The sequence below is a fragment of the Eublepharis macularius genome, chromosome 1 (assembly GCF_028583425.1).
Source record: "Eublepharis macularius isolate TG4126 chromosome 1, MPM_Emac_v1.0, whole genome shotgun sequence".
Taxonomy (NCBI): Eukaryota; Metazoa; Chordata; class Lepidosauria; order Squamata; family Eublepharidae; genus Eublepharis; species Eublepharis macularius.
Window position 1 is genome coordinate 25,152,217 of NC_072790.1, and position 18,861 is coordinate 25,171,077.

At 45.9% G+C, this 18,861-nt stretch overlaps 1 protein-coding gene across 1 annotated transcript in view; it reads left to right on the forward strand.

Moving 5' to 3' along the window:
* Positions 1-10,575: 10,575 nt before the first annotated feature.
* CDC5L (cell division cycle 5 like) overlaps positions 10,576-18,861 on the forward strand; it is a 33,664-nt gene continuing 25,378 nt past the window's right edge. Inside the window, exons 1-7 of the mRNA XM_054989659.1 lie at positions 10,576-10,710; positions 12,540-12,643; positions 13,848-14,009; positions 14,339-14,466; positions 15,785-15,884; positions 17,023-17,241; positions 17,801-17,945. Coding sequence (XP_054845634.1) covers positions 10,666-10,710; positions 12,540-12,643; positions 13,848-14,009; positions 14,339-14,466; positions 15,785-15,884; positions 17,023-17,241; positions 17,801-17,945 — 903 coding nt within the window. The 5' untranslated portion in view covers positions 10,576-10,665. The remainder of the gene's footprint in view (positions 10,711-12,539; positions 12,644-13,847; positions 14,010-14,338; positions 14,467-15,784; positions 15,885-17,022; positions 17,242-17,800; positions 17,946-18,861) is intronic.

The window sequence follows — 18,861 nt, forward strand, 5'->3', positions numbered from 1 at the left end:
ACACAGAGAAATCAGCACAGTCTCTGAGAAAAGATACGTAGCTTGCTATTCACAGCCCGCATCCAAGGACACTTACTCCAGAAGTGAAAGTAAATACTTGTGGTAGATAAAATCCTCACTGGTAGACAAGACAAGACCCCTTAGCTTAGTACATTTCATGTTAGCAGTTTAGTACAAGATGTAAAACATATTAATGGCAGGGATGCAGGCATGCATACATGACAGTCTGCAGTACATGAGAAAGGTTTGACTCCAGTAGCACCTTAAAGACCAACAAGATTTCCCAGGGTCAATAGCATGTAGAAGTATCCACGCACTACCAAGGCTACAATGTGTGGTACTTATCGCAGCTGGCCCCAATCATCATACGTGGCCTTTTTTTTTTTTCAGATCGGGACATGGCAGGCTCCACGCAGCAAGCTAATCAGGCAGAGAGCAAACGCTGTCCACAATCAGACTAGAAGCCAAGGGGCATGTGTTCTATCTCAGCTGTTGCTTCCACACTCTGAATTCAAAGCCTACTCCAAAACTTCAATGATGGTAGCAAAATCGGTAGGACCACATCCAGTATCTCCTCCAAGGAAACTACATGGCCCAGGCTTGCAGGAGAGAGCTTTCGGATATTCCACCAACTTAAGCGGGTGCCTTATGTCTGTGATTGTACCACCCTGTCTTCTCTCACGTCAGCCTTATAGGTTGCAGAAGGCTTTTCTAATGGAACAAGTGAGAGATGGGATCAGGGTGAGAATTGATCGTTACAGGAGAGTATGTGGAGGAGGAAGCTGGAGTCATCTCCAGGAGAGAAGGGCATAAAACAGTCAAGGCAAATAGATTTCCTTTGCTCAGGTGTATGAGAAAGATAAACATGGCTTCCAGATAGGGTTGCCTACACCAGGTTGGGGAATCTCTGGAGATTTGGGGGTGGAGCCTGAGGAGGGCGGCATTTGAGAAGGGACCTACAGCAAACCAAGTCTTTTCTCCAGGGGGACGCATTTCTGTAGTAATTCTTGGGGGGGGATCTCCAGAGACCACCTGAAGGTGGACAACCCTACACCCATGCTAAATTGCTTTAGATGCCCTGTGTTGGAACTCTTCTCATTGTACAACTATAAATGATTATATACTTCGTAAAATTTGAATGTAAAAATCTAATACTTAAAAAAAAAATTCGCCCCACCCACGAAGATTTTGGGGTGGCATGCCAAATTCTCTTGTCTGCTTTACCTTCACAAGAACCCTGCAGGGTAGGGTAGGCTGAGGTGTGGTGACTGGCCCAGAAAGCTTCATAAATCGACTCTTACGATGACGACGACAAAGTGGCATTCTGAACCAAGGTCTCGTGCACACGCCAACCACTGCACCACACTGGCTGTGTTTATAACGGAGCTCCAAGGGGTATGGCACATTTCTTCATTATTTTCCTGTTCTGTTCGCTTGAGATAAATAAATGGCCATTCGAGTGACTAAATGCAGCAGCATGTTTAGGAGATTTCGGCTGTGAAATCTGCAATTTACTCAGGAGGAAATCTCCGAGAGCTAGCTTCCAAGAAAAGGTGCACAGGATCATAACAATAATATGATTGTTATAAGCCTCAGAGCAATCTCCCACCCCCAAATATTCCTTTTTAATGCTGCTGTTCACTGCATAGGAGTCAGGTCAGCTCAGCATTCCCAGCTAGCTTTAAGCAGTCTTGAATTTTGCCACGAGAGGGTGCTTTTGCATTGCTTAATGCAGAACAATGATTTCTAAGCACTCAGTTCAAAAAGCTGCAAATACCCAGGGCAGCATAGTTACTGTTGTGGGCTGAGATGATAGAACCTGGGTAGGGCTGGGTTTGGGGAGGAACCTCAGTAAGTCATTTTGTCATAGAGTCCACCTTCCAAAGCAGCCATTTTCTCCAGGGGGACTGATCACTGTAGTCTGGAGATCAATTGTTCCTGGAGTTCTCTAGGCACCACTTGGAGGTTCACAACTCAACAGTAAATCTGGGATTCCCTAAAGGTCTTCTCCATACAGCATTGCCAGTCACAAGCTGGGTAACTCAACAACACAACAATCCCTTTTTAGGCATCCTTGGGAAAATGTTCCTTGGATTTAATAAGTTCATCCCTGCCAGCTTAGATTGCATTTTAAACCAGTCATTTTTTAAAAGAATGCAAGTTAATATATGGAATATCATCTAAACCGGAGATTTAAAACTGTGAGCACTAGAGTTTTATATTGAACTTACAATATTTTCTTACTATTGCTACCAAAAACACTATGATTAAGCTCCCTTTATTTTCTTGTAGATTGATTCAACTGATAAATTGTCAAAAGCATTATAATCCTACAATATAAAAGGCTAACCATGTGCCAAACAACTCACTTCCTACCCTGGTGTGCCTCCAGAGGGTGTTGCCTTGGAGGGAAGCCCAGGCCGGGATCACGCGTGAAGCAGGTATCAATACGTTCCGTCAGCCTTCACCCAGCTGGGATCAGGAGCGGAACAGGTGGCAAGGCCCTCCACCCGCCTTCACCCAGTTGGTATCAGTCACAGTGGAGGAGGAAACGCCCCCCCTTTCTAGAGCCCGTTGTATTTTTTCCAACAATGGACCTTGTTGCTAGTATATAAATAAATATCTTGGTAGAAGCAACCCTTTAAGGATCTGGGTCCTGGAAATAAACGGGGACCAAATAGATGTAATAGGATTAGATCTGCTAGCAGTAGTGAACAGACAAACAACTAGGTTCTATATCTATCAAAGATGCCAGCTTCTCCAAAGAAGGCCACCCTATGCAGAATGTGTTGCAGTAGTCTAGCTCTGAGGTTAAAGCTGCATGGATCAGCATAGGTAGCCTGGCTGAGTCTAGAACGGGAGATAATTTTCTCCCAAAGCTGCCATTTCTCTCCTGGGTTGCCCGCAAATAGCAAATGAACGAGGCCACCTGAGGTGGGAGGAAGGTTATCTTGGCCCTAGGAATGCAGAACTGTTTGTGTTTGATCTTGTGTCATGCTGGTCAGTACATGTGCACAAAATGCTGAAACACACCGAAGGGGCTCCAGCAAAGGCAGCTTCGTGCCTGCTGAGTCCACCATGGCCAGCCCTGCCTCTGGCTGAGGTCACAGAAGCTCCAGGGAGACCCAACTTTGCTCCATTGAGAAGTACTCCCTAATTTTCCTAGGAGCCTGCTTTTACCTGAAACCCAGCCAGTGCTGGGAGTACAACTCCTTAGTTGTTGGTTGCGTGTGTGCATTTTTCACACAAACAGAAAAATGATATTGTCTACTTTTGTCGTCTTTGTGGACCTCCACGTTCTCTGGGGTGGTGTTGTCATCTTCCTATTCAAACCAGGTGACAATCTTGTTCTGACCCTTTGATTGTTCACTTCCCTTGACAAACTGGGTGTCATTGGAGGAAGAGGAAAAAGGGGGGTTTAGGCTTCCACACAGAAGTTGCTTCAGTTTCTTCCATTTTTGTATAATTCCAAAAGGGACTGTTTCATTATTAGGTTGTTTGTATGGTTTTCTTCCATAATTGTTTCTTGCTGTTATTTTGTTTTCATAATTCTTTTTTTTTTAAATTTTATTGGATTAGATATCATTAAATTGTACATTACAATCAGTTTCCTTTAATTTTTCCAATTCTAACCCCCTCCCTTTCCCCCCTTTTGTTGACTTCCAACAGTTTTCCAACCCCTTGTCCCTTTTCCCTTACTCATTTTAAATTTATTCTATCTGTCAAACATAATCTTTCACTTTCTTCTAAGCTTATCTATATAACACAGTGCTCCTTCTGTCTGTTTTGTTTTCATAATTCAATGTTGTTACTATTTCCCGTGGCTCTCAAGGGAGGACCCGCCCTTCTCAGTTCTGCACCTTCCTGTTTCAGAATCCAGACTCGGGGGGGGGGGGGCTGTAGAATCCCCCAAGGACACCCACACGGCCTAATCTCAGGCAGATAGAAAACGGCGTCCTCCCCTTGCAGTGAAGAACACTCACGTTTCTCATTAAAGCTTACAGGAGATTGGATAGGAAAGATCTCAAAGGGTGACACCGGCTTAGCCTGAAGAAGAGCAGGAGAGGAAGAGGCAGCCTGACCAGGCGAGGGCACTGGGGGGCACCAGGAGGGGAGGGCATCTGGGCAGGCAGGGGGGCATCAGGATGACGCACAGGGGCATTTGCTTGGGTGAAGGATGAAGCAGCCATGATGACGCTAAGCAAGAGGCCGTGCCCGGCGGGATGAAAAGAGGCCCTCGAAAGGTCATCCCTCCCGAAAAATGGAAAACAGTCCAGCGAGCAAGCATGAAAGATCAGGTGTTGATGAAGGCTCTTCAGGAGAGTCACGTTCCACACAAGAATATCCAGCGTATTTGCGGTCCGCCATCAGATGTGGTGACATCCTTGGATGCCTTTGCTCCCTTCCCTTTGAGCTGGAGAAGAACGCAGAAGCCGCTGGAGAGGCCCTGATTAAGAGACAGACATGAGATACAGAAGTCCGTGTTGCTGGGCAGCAGCTCCTCTTTTGGGGCACAGATTCTCAGGAGGGCCGGGATGCCCAGGTGAAGCGTCTGACTGCACAACACAGATTCCGCCTTCCAAAATCCGTGCAAAAGACAGCATTTTTCTGCCTCCTCTACCCCCACCACAACCTGAAGAAATAAAAAAATCCCTGTCAAATCGACAGTCTGAATGTCTCCCGTTGCCCAAGATCGAACCCCCAAAGTTGGCAGAAAGATCATTGTGGAATTCCCCTAATAAAAGACAGACATCAAGGCAGCCACGGAAGGAGGAACCCCTTGAAAGCTCACTTGCACTCTCCATAAGGGGTTACACAATGCCTCTCACCAAGAGATTGCCATTTGGCACGGACATGAAGAAGAAAAAGGAGATACGGCATGACAGCAGTTTGCCAGGAATGGTCCCAAGATCTGGGCCTGCCGTCACTCCACTTCTGCCAGAGACATTCCAGGGACTAAGACACACCTACAAAATACTGGCCCAAAGAGTGGCATCAAGGGAGCTAGAGCAATCTCCCCCTAGCTTGCCACTCCCAGGCCCCAAATCCAGGCGATATCCTGGCAGCAGATCCAGCCTCAGAGACCAGAGCCTGAAGTGAAGGAAGAGGCAAGGAGGAAGGCCTCCGTGCAGGAGTTTTTGTTGTTGTCGTTGTTGTTCAATGCTTTCTACAATATATTGTTAGTGTTACATTTGGGGTTTGTAGTGCTTGAAATGTAGCGTGAACTTTCCAGTAGGGGGTAGTAGGTCCCATCAAGAAATCGGCCCTTGGTTGCAAAAGAAGAAGCACATGCCAGACTACCAGTTTTCTACTCCTGCCGTGCACCTGTCCACCTATTGCAGGCATTTCCCCTTGGGTGCTCAACAGCAGCCACCTGGCCCCTCAGCCTTTTGAGAGGAATCTCTAGATCCTGGCCCTGAGGCACAACATGCTCAGGATTCTGGGTAGCTTGGAATGATGTAGATAAATAACTAACAAATCTGGTGCTACAAGTAGCTCAAACTGCTAGAAACAAATGCAGCTGCACAAAGTGCTTTCTTCCAACTCAGTCTAGCCCAGGAGATGTCCCCTGACATCAACATGGCTGATCTGGCCTCCATGCCACAGTAATATTGAGGCTAGACTTTGCTAATGCCCTCTCACAGGCCTCCTTTCAAAGTCAACTTGGAGACTCCAGTTGGTGCAGAACGCTGCAGCTCAGTTTTATCAGGACCTAGGTGGATCATGAATATAGTTTCCATTCGGCAGTCACTCCACTGGCTGCCACTCAGTTACCATGCTCATTTTGAGGTTTTGGCCATCACATACAAAGCCCTTCATGGCCTCGGTCCCTCGTATCGGTGGGATTTCCTCTCCCCCTGTGCTTCACCACAACAACTTTGCTCACCTGAGCAGGGCCTTCTGCTGGTGCCAACCTGCCAAGGGGCAAAATCAACAACTGCCTATATAGGTGCATTCTCTATTGTGGCCCGCACCTTATGGGATCTCCTGCCTGAGGCGGTCAGGAAGGCTCCAGCCCTGCTGGCTTCCTGTGAACGATGCTGAAGGTGAATGATTGAAGAGGGCTTTTTAACACAGGTAATAGGCTGCACTGCAACAAAATGGTTCTGAATGATGCTTGGGTAAAGAGTTAGGGACTACGGACGGTGCTACTGTATAAAGTTTCTCACTGTCCATGGTTGTAATTAGGATCCTGTTCTGGGTAAACTGATGGAAAGCATTCTTAAGATTGTCAGTAATATAGAAGGGGAAGCTCTGCTGAATAAAAATCAACATGGCTTCTGCAAAGGTAAGTCCTGTTTCACTAAGCTTTCAGAATTCTTTGAAAGTGTTGAGAAACCCATGGACAGGAATGAACCAGTAGAAATTGGTTATTTAGGTTTCCAAAAGTCTTTTGGAAAAGCCCCTCCCTAAAGACTCCTTAAGAAATTTCACAACACATCGGAAATTGGCTAACACACAGGAAGCAGAGAGAGAATAAACTGTCAATTCTTGTAATGGAGGGATGTGAGCAGAGGGCTCCTTCAGGGTTCTGTACTGGGACCGGTGCTTTTCAACTGGCTCATAAATGGTATGGACTTGGGGTGAGTAGTAAAGGGCCAAGTTTGTGGATGACACCAAATTAATTAGGGTACTGAAAACAAAAACTGGAGGAATGGACATTAAAATGGCAAATGAGATTCAGTATGAGCACCGTTCTGGGTCCAAAAATCCTAACTTCACATGTACATTAATGGGATCTGAGCTGTCGGCAACAGACCAAGAAAGGGATCTTGAGGTGGTAGTGGACAGTTTGCGGAAAATGTCAACCCAGTGTGCAGCTACTGTGAAAAAAGCAAATTCCACAATTAGAAAAGGAATAGAGGAGAAAACGGCCGCTGTCATGCTGCCCTTATACAAATCTAGGGTGAGACCATACTTGGAATACTGTGTGCCATTCTGGTCATTGTACACTGTATTGTACCTAAGGAAGGGTATTGGAAAGCTTGAAAAGGGCCAGAAAAGAGCAAGCAAAAAGATCAGGGGGTTACACCATCTGCCTGTGAGGATCAGCTTTGGGCCTTTTAGCTTAGGAAAAGGTGAGTAAGGGAAGAGATGACAGAGGTCTATAAAACTATGCATAGTGAGGGCAGGAAGAAGCTTTTCTCCTTCTCTACTAAAACTAGACCCTGGGGTCATCCACTGAAGCTGAGGGGTGGGAGATTCAGGACAGATGGTCGTGCCAGATTCAGATACAGACATGCACATAAGAAGCCCTACATGTCTAATTGGCTTTCCTATATCAGATCATTTAACTCCTGGCAAGAGGTACACCTTGACAACATTTTACGTCTTTTAATTGGTATAGAACACACACAAACACTATGAGAGCTTCTCAGGAGGTCTCTCGTGTAAACAGAAGACCAGGTCGTTCTAGTACAATTACAGGGATGTCTGCCTTAGCTTTTTAAATACTGTCCTTAGCTGCCCCAGAAGAGAATACCTTCAGTCTCCTATAACGCAAAATAAAGCCTTACCCACACCAAAGATCCCTCTAGAGGGTGTTTTTGGAAGCATTAAGTTCAGCGGAATAAAATAAAATTTCACATCCAAAGAGAAAAAATCATTCCTATATTGAGAGTGAGCTATGGGTCACCCCCGGCACTGGCCTTGGGGCGCAGGGGGCGAAATCACCCTGACAGTTGAAAGGGCCCCCGCAGGGTGAGCAAACAGGCTTTGGATAACCTTGGATAAAGGCCTGGCAAAGATGTTTAAAAAATGTGGTGAAAGGCCTGATCCCACGCTGCAGATTTATCGTCTCCATCTGATAACCAGGCCTAAAGCCAACCCATTTGCCCAGGTTGCCTGCAGGTGGCAGGGAATTGCTGGGTGGCTTTCCAACTCCCACCAATTGCAGGTGGTCTGCAGGCAGAGGGGCAAACCTAGGAATCCCATTTCCCTGGAGGGGACAGGGGATCCACACCTCCACCCTCTGCCCCCCCACGTCCACTCACCTGGCTGGTGGAGAGGAAAGCACGAGAACGGGCCTCCCAGGCACGCTTCCGGGGTGGCACGATGATGTCACTGATGTCATCGTGCCACCCCGGGAGCTCTCCGCATTGCCATGGGCTGATTGGGGCCTGTTTGTGCCCAAATCAGCCTGCAGTAAAGCAGGCGCATCCCTGTCAGTGGAAGCAACATCACACGCACAAGCGAAGAAAAGGAGTTAAGAGCCTGCTGGAGGATACCTGGCAACCCTCGGAGTTTGCCCACCTCTGGTGGGTACCTGGCAAGCCTAACCATTGGACAACGGGAGCAAGTGCTGCTGCTGCTTCTGGTTGGATTTCTAGGCCCAACATGTGTCTGTTCCCTCACAAACACACAGTCTACAATGTACAATCCTTTTGTGTTTTATCCCTCAGATTCAAGAAGGGAGAGGGCACCAGGGAACACAAACAGGTGCCAAGGCACCATGTTGGGGATCAGGGGTGGTCTTAGAGATTTTGGTGCCCTGGGCAGAAGTCCAGGATGGAGCCACAGTATCACTGGCGCCCAACCACCAGCCTCCCACAACCAAGGTCCAAGCAAGAGGCGGCCCTGACACCTTGTGAGGTGGGTGGGAGCCCCTGCTGCTGCCACTGGAAGCCACTGCCGGAGGCCTAGGTGGGAGAGGTACAAGTGGCAGATGGAGCCTGCTCTCCTTTTCTTTCCTGGAGGGAGGAGAGGGTGCATGGGTGGCCCCCAAGTGGGTGGGCAGGTCCTGCTGCCCATTGGCTAAGACCATCCCTGTTGGGGACCACTGCCGTATGCCTCTGTAATCAAGGTACAGGATCCGCCTCTTTCTCTGATGGCTGCAACTCCAGCCTACTTGGTGTTCAGGGGTGGCAAGGCCGAAGGAGGGGCAGAAGCAGCACCTTTTCCGGATAACGTCGTCCCTTAATGGAAAGTCCCCATTGTCCGACAAATGTGCAGTGCTGAGCAATGTAGCCCAGTCAAATGCCCTGTGCATTCCAGGAAGGGTTGCCAGCCTCCAGATACGGTAGCTGCTAAACAACAGGGGTTCCTCTGATATACACTCTATTATAAACTCGAAACAACTCAGAGGTACTAATCCCCATAATGTATGAAATATGTGATATTTAATAAAGTGCTAAGTGCAAGAAACAATTTGTGCCAGTCAATATCATAAGTAACAATTCATTTGTAACATAAATAGCTAAAGGTATACAGAACTAGCAGCAATATAACCGTCCACATAGTTCATCCAATGTCTGCTTAGACAGTAATCCAATCAGTGAAGAATCCACATTCAAAATTTCAAGGTACAGTATTGGTGGGAAACGACCTGGAGCGGAATCTCTTCTTCCAAGAACAGCCTACGGGTCTGAGCCAACAATTTTTCAATCCCCGTTTCGTACTGGGACTTCCTCACGGGCATTGCTTTTATGAATCGTTTCCAACCACTCATAGTCACATCTCTCAGTTGGTTCTCGTGTGACCCATTTTATACACACCTATACAGGGCTTTGGGGGTGGGGGGGAAGAGGTGGCGGAACTCAGTGGGTTGCCCTCGGAGAAAATGGTCACATGGCCCGTGGCCCCGCCTCCTGATCGCCAGACAGAGGGGAGTTTAGATTGCCCTCCACACTGCTGAGTGGTGTGGAGGGCAATCTAAACTTCCCTGTCTGGAGATCAGGGGGCGGGGCCACCAGCCATGTGACCATTTTCAAGAGGTTCCGGAACTCCATTCCACCGTTCCTGCTGAAAAAAAGCCCTGCACCTATCATTTCACCCAGTTTTTGTCTGTGATGCTGAAGTTGGAGCATGTCCATCACGTCAGTTGGGAGTGGGGAAAGCACGTTTTATTCGTAAACTTGAGTGGATCCCAGTTAAGTACTAGCTGCTTGGAAAGCAGCTCCAGCTTTTTCAAACTGCAAGACGGTGCAAGAGGCGCTTCCTATTTTACCAAGCATGTCAGCAGCAGCTACGCTCCCAGATTGGTAGCCTTATTAAGGCGGCTTTCACACACACTGAATAATGCACTTTCAATCCACTGTACAACTGGGCTTTACTGTGTGCAGTGGGAAAATCCAGTTCTCAAACAACAGCTAAAGTGATTTGAACGTGCAGTATTCAGCCTGGCTACTTTCACGCTGTTAAGAGAATGCACTTCTGCAATCGTTTGCAGGTGAACTCCCCTGTGTGCATCAAGAAAATCCACTTGCAAGCTATATTGACAGTGTATTATGCAACGTGCGTGAAAGCGGCATTAGTCAGCAATACTGAAATAAAACAGTTGCCTAGTTGCATTTTTAACAACATTTTCTCCCGCCTCAGTCTGCAAACTCGTCCCTCTGAACGCTCGCACTGGCTCCTGGCCGCCAGGTGGCGCTGTGACGGCTGACTTCCGTCTTTTCCTCCGCGGCATTATTATTTGCCGTAGAATGAACACTGCCACGTAATACGCATGCGTAAAGCAGGGGGCGAGGACGAGAAGGCAGCAACCAGCGTTTCCTTCTCCTCCAATCCGATATCAGCTTGTCCGATTCTCGAGGCCGCCTCCTCTCAGATCGCGCATGCGCAATGGTCTAACCGCTTTTCTGCGGCGAGGAATCCGGGGCAAAGCGCTTGGCCGCGGCCGTTATTCTCCTCCGTGCCTAGAGCTCGCCCTCTTTCGCCGCCAAGATGCCGCGGATTATGATTAAAGGGGGCGTGTGGCGGAACACAGAAGTGAGTAGCGCGTCCCTTTCCCGGTCACTCTGCGCTCTTCCCCGCTCGTCTTTCTGTTTCCCTCTCGAGGCCTCTCTCCAACTTCAGTGAGGGAATGCCAGCGCGCATGCGCCAGGAGTAGCGGCCCTTTAAGGTGACTGCGCACGAGGGGCCTCTCGCTAGCTGGACACGGGGGCGGGGGGAATTATGCATCGTTGATGGTGCAAAGATAACAATAAAGCGATGCTAGGGCTGAAGGGGCTACTCGGATACGTCCCCCCTGGAAGGGCTAGATCCTGGATCTCTTGAGTTAGCTGTTTTCTGATGGCTGCTGTTTTCAATTTTGGTTGTGTTTGTTTATGCCATTTACAGTCTGCCTTTCTCACTGAGGCTCAGGGCAAATTACGCAGTGTGAAGCAGTACTGTCAGTTTCAAAGACTTTTCAACAAGTAATGTAATAGGGTATATAAATGCAAATTTGCAAAGATTTAAAACCGTCAGAAATCCAATGTAGAGCTGAAGAAATGCTGGAACAGAGCATAAGCAACTTGCCCTGATATGGACGGCCCAGGCCAGCCCGGAGTAGTGGTTAAATGGTTGGGCTGCAAATTGGCACTCCGCTTGTTTGAATCCCAGGGCTGCCATGACCTCAGCCCTTCCTCTTAGCCCCAGCACCCCAGTATAGTGTGGGGATAATAACAACACTGACTTTGTTCACTGGCACTGATCTGTCTAGAAGAGAAGTAAGTACATCATCATCATCACCTGGAGCTAAGCAGAATCAGCCCTGGTTAGTAGTTGGATGAGAGACCACCAAGGTGGTCCAGGGTTGCTGCATAGAGGCAGGTAATAGCAAACCACCTCTTGCCTTGAAAACGCCACAAGGGTTTGCCATGAGTCAGCTGAGACTTGATGGCGCCTCACGCACACAATATTTATTTATTTAGGATACGCTCCCCTGCTTTTCTGCATAAAAGTGTACAAGTTGATTTGTGATAAAAATAGCTTAATGATGAAGTTTGGCTTTTTATCGCCCACTTCTCATAACTGTTTTCCAAAGTGGCTCCACTTACCTCTCTAAAGAGGCAGGCCCTGCTTCAGGCTTACTGTCCAAAAAACCCAAAAGACACATCTGGAGAAGGGGAAAGGAGGAAGGTCAATTTGACAGAATTTATATTCCTTCAGGCCCAGTTGATCTTTTCCAGCCTGGTTTGGTGTTGATGAAAGTGATGGAACTACCTCATGGTCCTAATTCCTCTGGCCATTGGAAGGGTCCAGGTTTCCTTTCCCCCTTGTTTTCAGCCTCGGGGGCAACTGGCTGCAGGAGCAGACTTCTCTGTGGCTAGTGGCTGGTCTGCCTTTGCCATGATGTGCTTCTTGAGAGGGAGAAGATGTAGCCCTAGCCCTCAGGCTGCTGGCAGAGGCCAGTGTGTCTTTTTCCTTCCCTTCTCCCAGTCTCAGGACAAGCGGCTTGATTAAAGATAAGGCTGATAATGATGGCACATCGTGTATCTGCGCAATATTAGGCTTCCATGTAAGCCAGAGTTGCATTGTAGGAAGCTCGTACAAATCATCTGCTTAAGATGCTGTCAGTGGACTCCAAGGATGAGTGCAGTTGGCTAAAGTGGGGTTTCAGCTGCATCTGTACTTACGTAGTGGTGTGTGTTGGAATTTGTTACACAACCTGGATGAGATGTGACCGCTTCTACAAATGGCAGCAAAATGGCTTTCTTGACCTCTTTACTTACTGAATTTCTGGGATGAAGACAGCTGCCTTGCACCGTCTGTTACACTCCAAAATTCTGCAGAAACGTGATAAATAACTGCACACACTTCTTTCGGTTTTTAAGGATGAAATTCTTAAAGCGGCTGTGATGAAATATGGCAAAAACCAGTGGTCTCGTATTGCTTCCCTGTTGCACAGAAAATCAGCCAAGCAGTGCAAAGCCAGATGGTATGTAATAAGAGTGTTGTCTCTGGAGAAAACTGAATGCGTTATTCGTGGGAACTTCAGAATAATTCATGCAGTACAGCTTCCTGGTATAACGAGGGCTGGATATAGAAATTAGAAATCCCTCACAAAGCAAGGAAATTCTGTATTCAGAAAGAAAATACGAGGTTAATTCTTCTGAGGGTGGGGAAAAAATCACACAAAATGTAAAGAGAAATCCAGATGAGAAATGGTGTGTTTTTTTTGGTGATTACTGAATTACATCTGGTATTTGCTCTCATTTTTTTTTATCTCACCCTCAAAAGTGTACAAAGACTGAACTGTATAGTATACTGGAACAGAGTTAGTTGGACACCTGATCCGAGTGATGAAACAGTTTCTGCTCCTCCAGTCTTTCCTTTACAGCACGGGGCAGGAGAAAACCTCCCATATTGAACTGCTCAGATTCAGAGATAAATGAGCTACTCTCCATCTGTCTGCTAGAGGGTAATCCAGGATGAGAGAGTTCCCAGCTGTTCATCATCTGTCCTTTTTCTTCTCCCTTTCTGCCTCACGTGATTCTTAGCAAGCCCTCAACTTAAAAGGACATAATAGTATTGTCAGGTATTTTTTGAACACACACACTGTCTGTAGTAGTAGCCCGTGATAGGTTCAGTGCTAGTCAGTACCACAGTAGATTTCAGATTGCCCACTCCAGGTATTGTCGCCTTCCTTAACTGCCGTGCAGGAAATTATCTTACAGGTTTACAGAGCAAACCTATGCAAAATTACTCCTGTCTAAGTCTATTGAAATCAGAATGGAGTAGTTCTGCACAGCATGTTAGCATTGTGTTGTTGTTACAGTAACTTTTGGAAGAGTAAATAGTACATTGCGAAACTTGTGGATTGGATCCCATCAAAGATCTTTGTGCTGTAGGGGTGGGGGAGGGTTGCAATTGTTGCAAATTTCTCCCTTCCGTGGCAGCCCTCTGAATTGCCCCTTCATTCTGTTCCTTGGGATCCCCCAAGAACAGCATTTCAGAAGGTGTTTTGGACTACTGCAGGAGGGGGGAGGGGGGAAGTTGTGGTTCCATGCAAGTTTTACAGTGGATCCAACCCTTTGAGTTTCGTTCTCTTCCTTGAAAATCGTTGATATGACGCAAGGCTAGTTGATAGGAGCTTGATTTTAAGGGAGGAAAAAATCCTCATTTTCGTCCTCTCAAATCAGGTACGAGTGGCTCGACCCCAGTATAAAGAAGACAGAATGGTCTCGGGAAGAAGAAGAGAAGTTGTTGCATTTGGCCAAACTGATGCCAACCCAGTGGAGGACCATTGCACCCATCATTGGAAGAACAGCTGCCCAGTGCCTGGAACATTATGAATTTCTTCTGTAAGTCGTTCTGCTGTGAAACAAACAGCACCACTTGGTTGGAGTCAGGGGGGGGTTCTGTGGAGCTTTTCCAATGACAGAAGCAAAGGGGGGGGGGTTTCTGAAGAAAGCCTCGGGGGCAGCCACAAGCTGGTTGGCTGTGCCTGTGGTTCTGCTTAGATGATCTTTCTTCTGGGAAGTTCTGTCAACTGTCATGCTTACTGAGAACAGCTGGCATTGGTGGGTCTCCCTTCATTTGTGTTCCCTGTGCTATGTTTTTCTTAGTATTCGTTTAACTTCATATTTTTGCATAACTATCACTGCAGTTTTTTGATCTGATACCATTTCAGAGATAAAGCTGCTCAGAGAGACAATGAAGAAGAAACTGCTGACGATCCTCGGAAACTTAAACCTGGAGAAATTGACCCAAACCCAGAAACCAAGCCAGCCAGGCCAGATCCTATTGATATGGATGAGGGTATGTTAAAGAAAATGTTTTGTGAATTTGGCCCAGTTTATCTTCTTAACAATCTTCTCTTGTGTGCCCTGACATTTTTGATTATTTGTTGTTCAACTTCATGTGGTTCTTTTTCTTCATTCACTGAATGGCATTCCACTGTTATTCCCCTAAGAGGTGGTGAGTGTTTCCCTTTCTGGTTTGCCTTTGTCCTGCAACCCACGGCTTTCTCATCTCTATATGATCATTGCATCTGTTATGTCACACAATCTTAACTTCAGTTCAACAGAGTGACTTTCTTTTTGTTACTGAAATAATAGGGGCTAGCCGGAATTCAGTTCCCTCCAAACTACTACCGTTGAGAGGATTATTAGATTATTCCTCAGTAGAATAACAAAACTTCTTACAAATCTTTAGTGATTCATTCTTTAATGGGATAAGAGAGAACTTGTTATTCTTTTTTATCAATAAGATCACCTTTCTAAAAAGATATTGCAGTGATCTGCCAGAAGAAGGGAGTGCCGATTTTAGCTGCTTACCCAGCCTTCTCAGTTGTTCTTCTGGTTCCAGGAAAGTTGAATCCTAAGATCACATAATCTATGTGGAGAAGCAGCCACACGGGTATGAGTGGTGCAGTAAAGAGGGGAAAGGGCCAAAATTGCCTCTGACAAGCACTTGATGGAAAACGGAGGAGCAATTTCCCCCTTCCTGTTCTTCAGAATAGATCCCCAGTTGACATAACTGAGGTTTTTTTTTTATGGGTCTCGACACCCCAGATTCAGAGGAGTTAGCCGTGTTAGTCTGTAGTTGCAAAATAGTAAAGAGTCCAGTAGCACTTTTAAGATTAACCAACTTATTTGTAGCATAAGCTTTCGAGAACCTCAGCTTTCTTCGTCTCATGCATAACACGAAGAGAGCTGTGTTTCTCGAAAGCTTATGATACAAATAAGTTGGTTAGTCTTAAAGGCACTACTGGACTCTTTACTGTTTTGCCACCCCAGGAATCAGCTTTACTCTTACGGTCAGAAGGGTCTGTTGGGCGGAGGGTAATCTGGCAAACGTCTGCAACTGCTAATGCCTTCTGCTGACAGATCAGTTTCAAACGGTAGGAGTAATACTGCGACTGTGTTCCTAGAACTAAGCATTGCAGCCTAAAGCTAAAGATTTGGCATAGAACCCAATTGGGTTTTGAATGTTTTTCAGGAGACACAGGGCATCTGGAATCCGTGCTCTAAATGATTTCCCCCACCCCCACCCCAATTTTAATAGGCTTTTCTTCTTTCGTTTCTGCTGATAACTGCCAATGAGCCAGTGTTGACTTTCTGTGTTACTTTTGCAGATGAACTTGAGATGCTTTCTGAAGCTAGAGCTCGTTTGGCTAACACTCAGGGAAAGAAAGCCAAAAGGAAAGCAAGGGAGAAGCAATTAGAAGAAGCTAGGTAGGCAGAGCTTCTCTAACGATACTTCTGCCTTTCGTGGCAGTTTTCCTCTTGGGCCCCAAGTTGAAGTGGTGCAGTTTTCAACCTTCTCAAATGTTATGTGCTGACCTGGCTCTTCCAAGGTTTTTTAAAATTATTATTATTACTCAACGATATGGCCAACCAGCGGTACCATCTGTAGCACCATTGATTTGAAAGTAGCACCCAGACTTCACACTGGCTGCTTGGCTGATATGGCCTAATGGATTACCGGTGGGGAGGGGGTTAGCAGGTGCCTAAACTCTTCCTTTTTCTGTCTGTTCTCAAAGCATGTGTTTAGAGTTAAGACTACAGTAAGAGTAGGAAAGGAGTGTGAATCTCAGCACAGTGATGCCATGTTTCCTCTTAAGTTTTCCTGGCCCTTCCTTTTATTTGATGCGTTTACCTTAAAATGGTGATGACTCCAAGTCATCAGTTAATCTAGGATGAGCACAGCCTGTCGCAAAGGAGATGATGCAGTAAGATTCAGGTTGGTTTGGGCAGTAAAGCTCGTGAGGTGGCCTGGGAAAAACTGCCATCTCTCAGCCCAGTTTGTTTTACAGGCTGGTTGGAAGGATCAAATGCGACCGTGCGCTTGAAGGCTGAGATTCAAATGTGACAAAAGAGAAATAGTCTTAATACGCTTCTTCCAAATGATAGATTGGTTTTATTGGTTTCTGAAGTTTGCAGAACTTCCATCCTGAGAAAATATAAGAACCCCCTGGGGTGATTAGTCAGAATGTTATATAGAATCCAGGGGAGGGGGGAATCCACCTTGAAGTCAGTAAAACTGCACTTATGAGGCTAAGTACATGTGATAAGAAGAAAGTGTCTGAACTGTTATTATCTCTGGACATCTATAGCTGTGGTGGCAGCAGTAATAAAATCAAGTCCACACTGGACACTTTGTAATAAAGGCTTTTGAGTACTGAACTAAAATTGGTGTCTTGTTTTGTAGCTGGTATAATTGAATATTCCCTTGGAACTAAAATTATCAGTAAGGACATTGGGATTTAACATGAAAAAAATATTAGCAGTGTCTCGTCTGAAAGTGGTCTATATTCGGTAGGCAGGGACATTCATTTAAAAACCGAGTTAATTTATGGGTCCACCTTTTTAGGCGACTTGCCGCCCTCCAGAAGAGGAGGGAACTTCGAGCTGCGGGGATTGAGATCCAGAAGAAAAGAAAAAAGAAAAGAGGAGTTGATTATAATGCCGAGATCCCATTTGAAAAGAAGCCTGCTCTAGGCTTTTACGACACGTCAGAAGAAAACTACCAGGCACTGGATGCAGACTTCAGAAAGTTACGGCAACAAGACTTAGACGGGGAACTGAGATCGTAAGTGGCTACAATAAAGTTGGCTAGTCTTAAAGGTGCTACTGGACTCTACTATTTTGCGACTACCGACTAACACGGCTAACTCCTCTGGATCTATGTTAGAACAGTGACTTCAGATGCTGTTGAATCTTGTACATAAGGGGGGAAATGGGAGTTTCAGTTCAGTTAAGCTGCGTTCCATATGACACGTATTTTTGAGGTCTGTGTTTGGTAATACTTTAAAAACTTAAGACGTAAAAGTCACCACTGCTACCATTTCCTTCCTCAAACCTCCTCTCCCACTCCCTTTTTTTCTTTTTAGAGGTACAATATTGTATGAGAAAGGAGAAAACGTGAAAAGGGAGTAATGTTTCTCTTTGTGTAAAAAAATCTGCGTTTTGGATTTATCTTACAGATTATAAAACTTCAACCTCCCATCATGGTAACTTAGTTTTTCTTTGTAAGTCCAGTAAGTCACTTGATGAGCTCTGAAACACTGTGCTGCAGTAAACAAGTTCTTCTGTCGTTCCCTGAAGAATGCTATTTTCTATTTAGTTGAGGTGTCTTTCCTCTTTTTTAGGGAAAAGGAAGGAAGAGAGCGAAAGAAAGACAAGCAGCAGCTGAAACGGAAAAAAGAATCTGATTTGCCATCAGCGATACTTCAGACTAGTGGGGTGTCAGAGTTCACCAAAAAAAGAAGCAAGCTGGTGCTTCCAGCTCCTCAGGTGAGTGCCGTAGTTGCTGGACGGTGGGTGACCAATGGAAATCAAGCTGCTTTTGTGTTGTAGCCACTGCAGGGGATGAGGTTTTGCACCCAGGAAGCAGTGGTTTAGAAAGTAAAGTTCGCGGTGTCAAATAAGCAGCATCTTTCACTGAAGTTTCTCCTGATCCATGTTGCCCGTTGGATCTGACTCCTCCGACCTTCCTGTGCATTCCAGAACAGCAGGGCGAAAGTCCTTCACCAGGGCCATTATTTCCCCCTACAATCCTTTGCCGTCTTCAGACTCCCTGTTACGCTTATTGTCAGAGGTGACTACAGTTAACTGCGAAACTAATGGGGAACGTACCGCTTGGCCCTGCTAGCTGGAAGGAGAAGTAAAGCTTACCAGTTGTCTGCCAGATGCCCACTGGCATTCTATGTGGCTAGGTTTTTTAAAAAAATTAGAATATTCATTTATTTTTGAGGATGTTAATGTACTTTTAATCTATTTGCCTGTCTCCTGGAACCTAACTGATGGTGAACAGAAATGGACCCACTGTGCCCTTACAATCGCTAAAAGACTTACACTACAACACTGGAAAAACAAAGGCCCACTTCCTGTAACTCATTGGATTGAGGACCTTGTAAACATATAAGCATTTGAACATATCACGTATAGACAGCAATTGCATATGGACTTATTTTTAGATATTTGGAAACCTATGGAAGTGTCTGTATAGATTTGCCAACAGTGTTTTTATTTTATTTTTCAAACTTTTATTAAAAATTCAGCCCTATACAAAAGAGAGGTAAATACTTATACACATAAATGTAGTACAGGAGTTATTAATTCCAAGACAAAATACCAACATTTGCTAAATGATGTTCATTGTCAAGCTTTATGATTATTTACTATCTTGCGTTTGAAGCATACTTGTCCT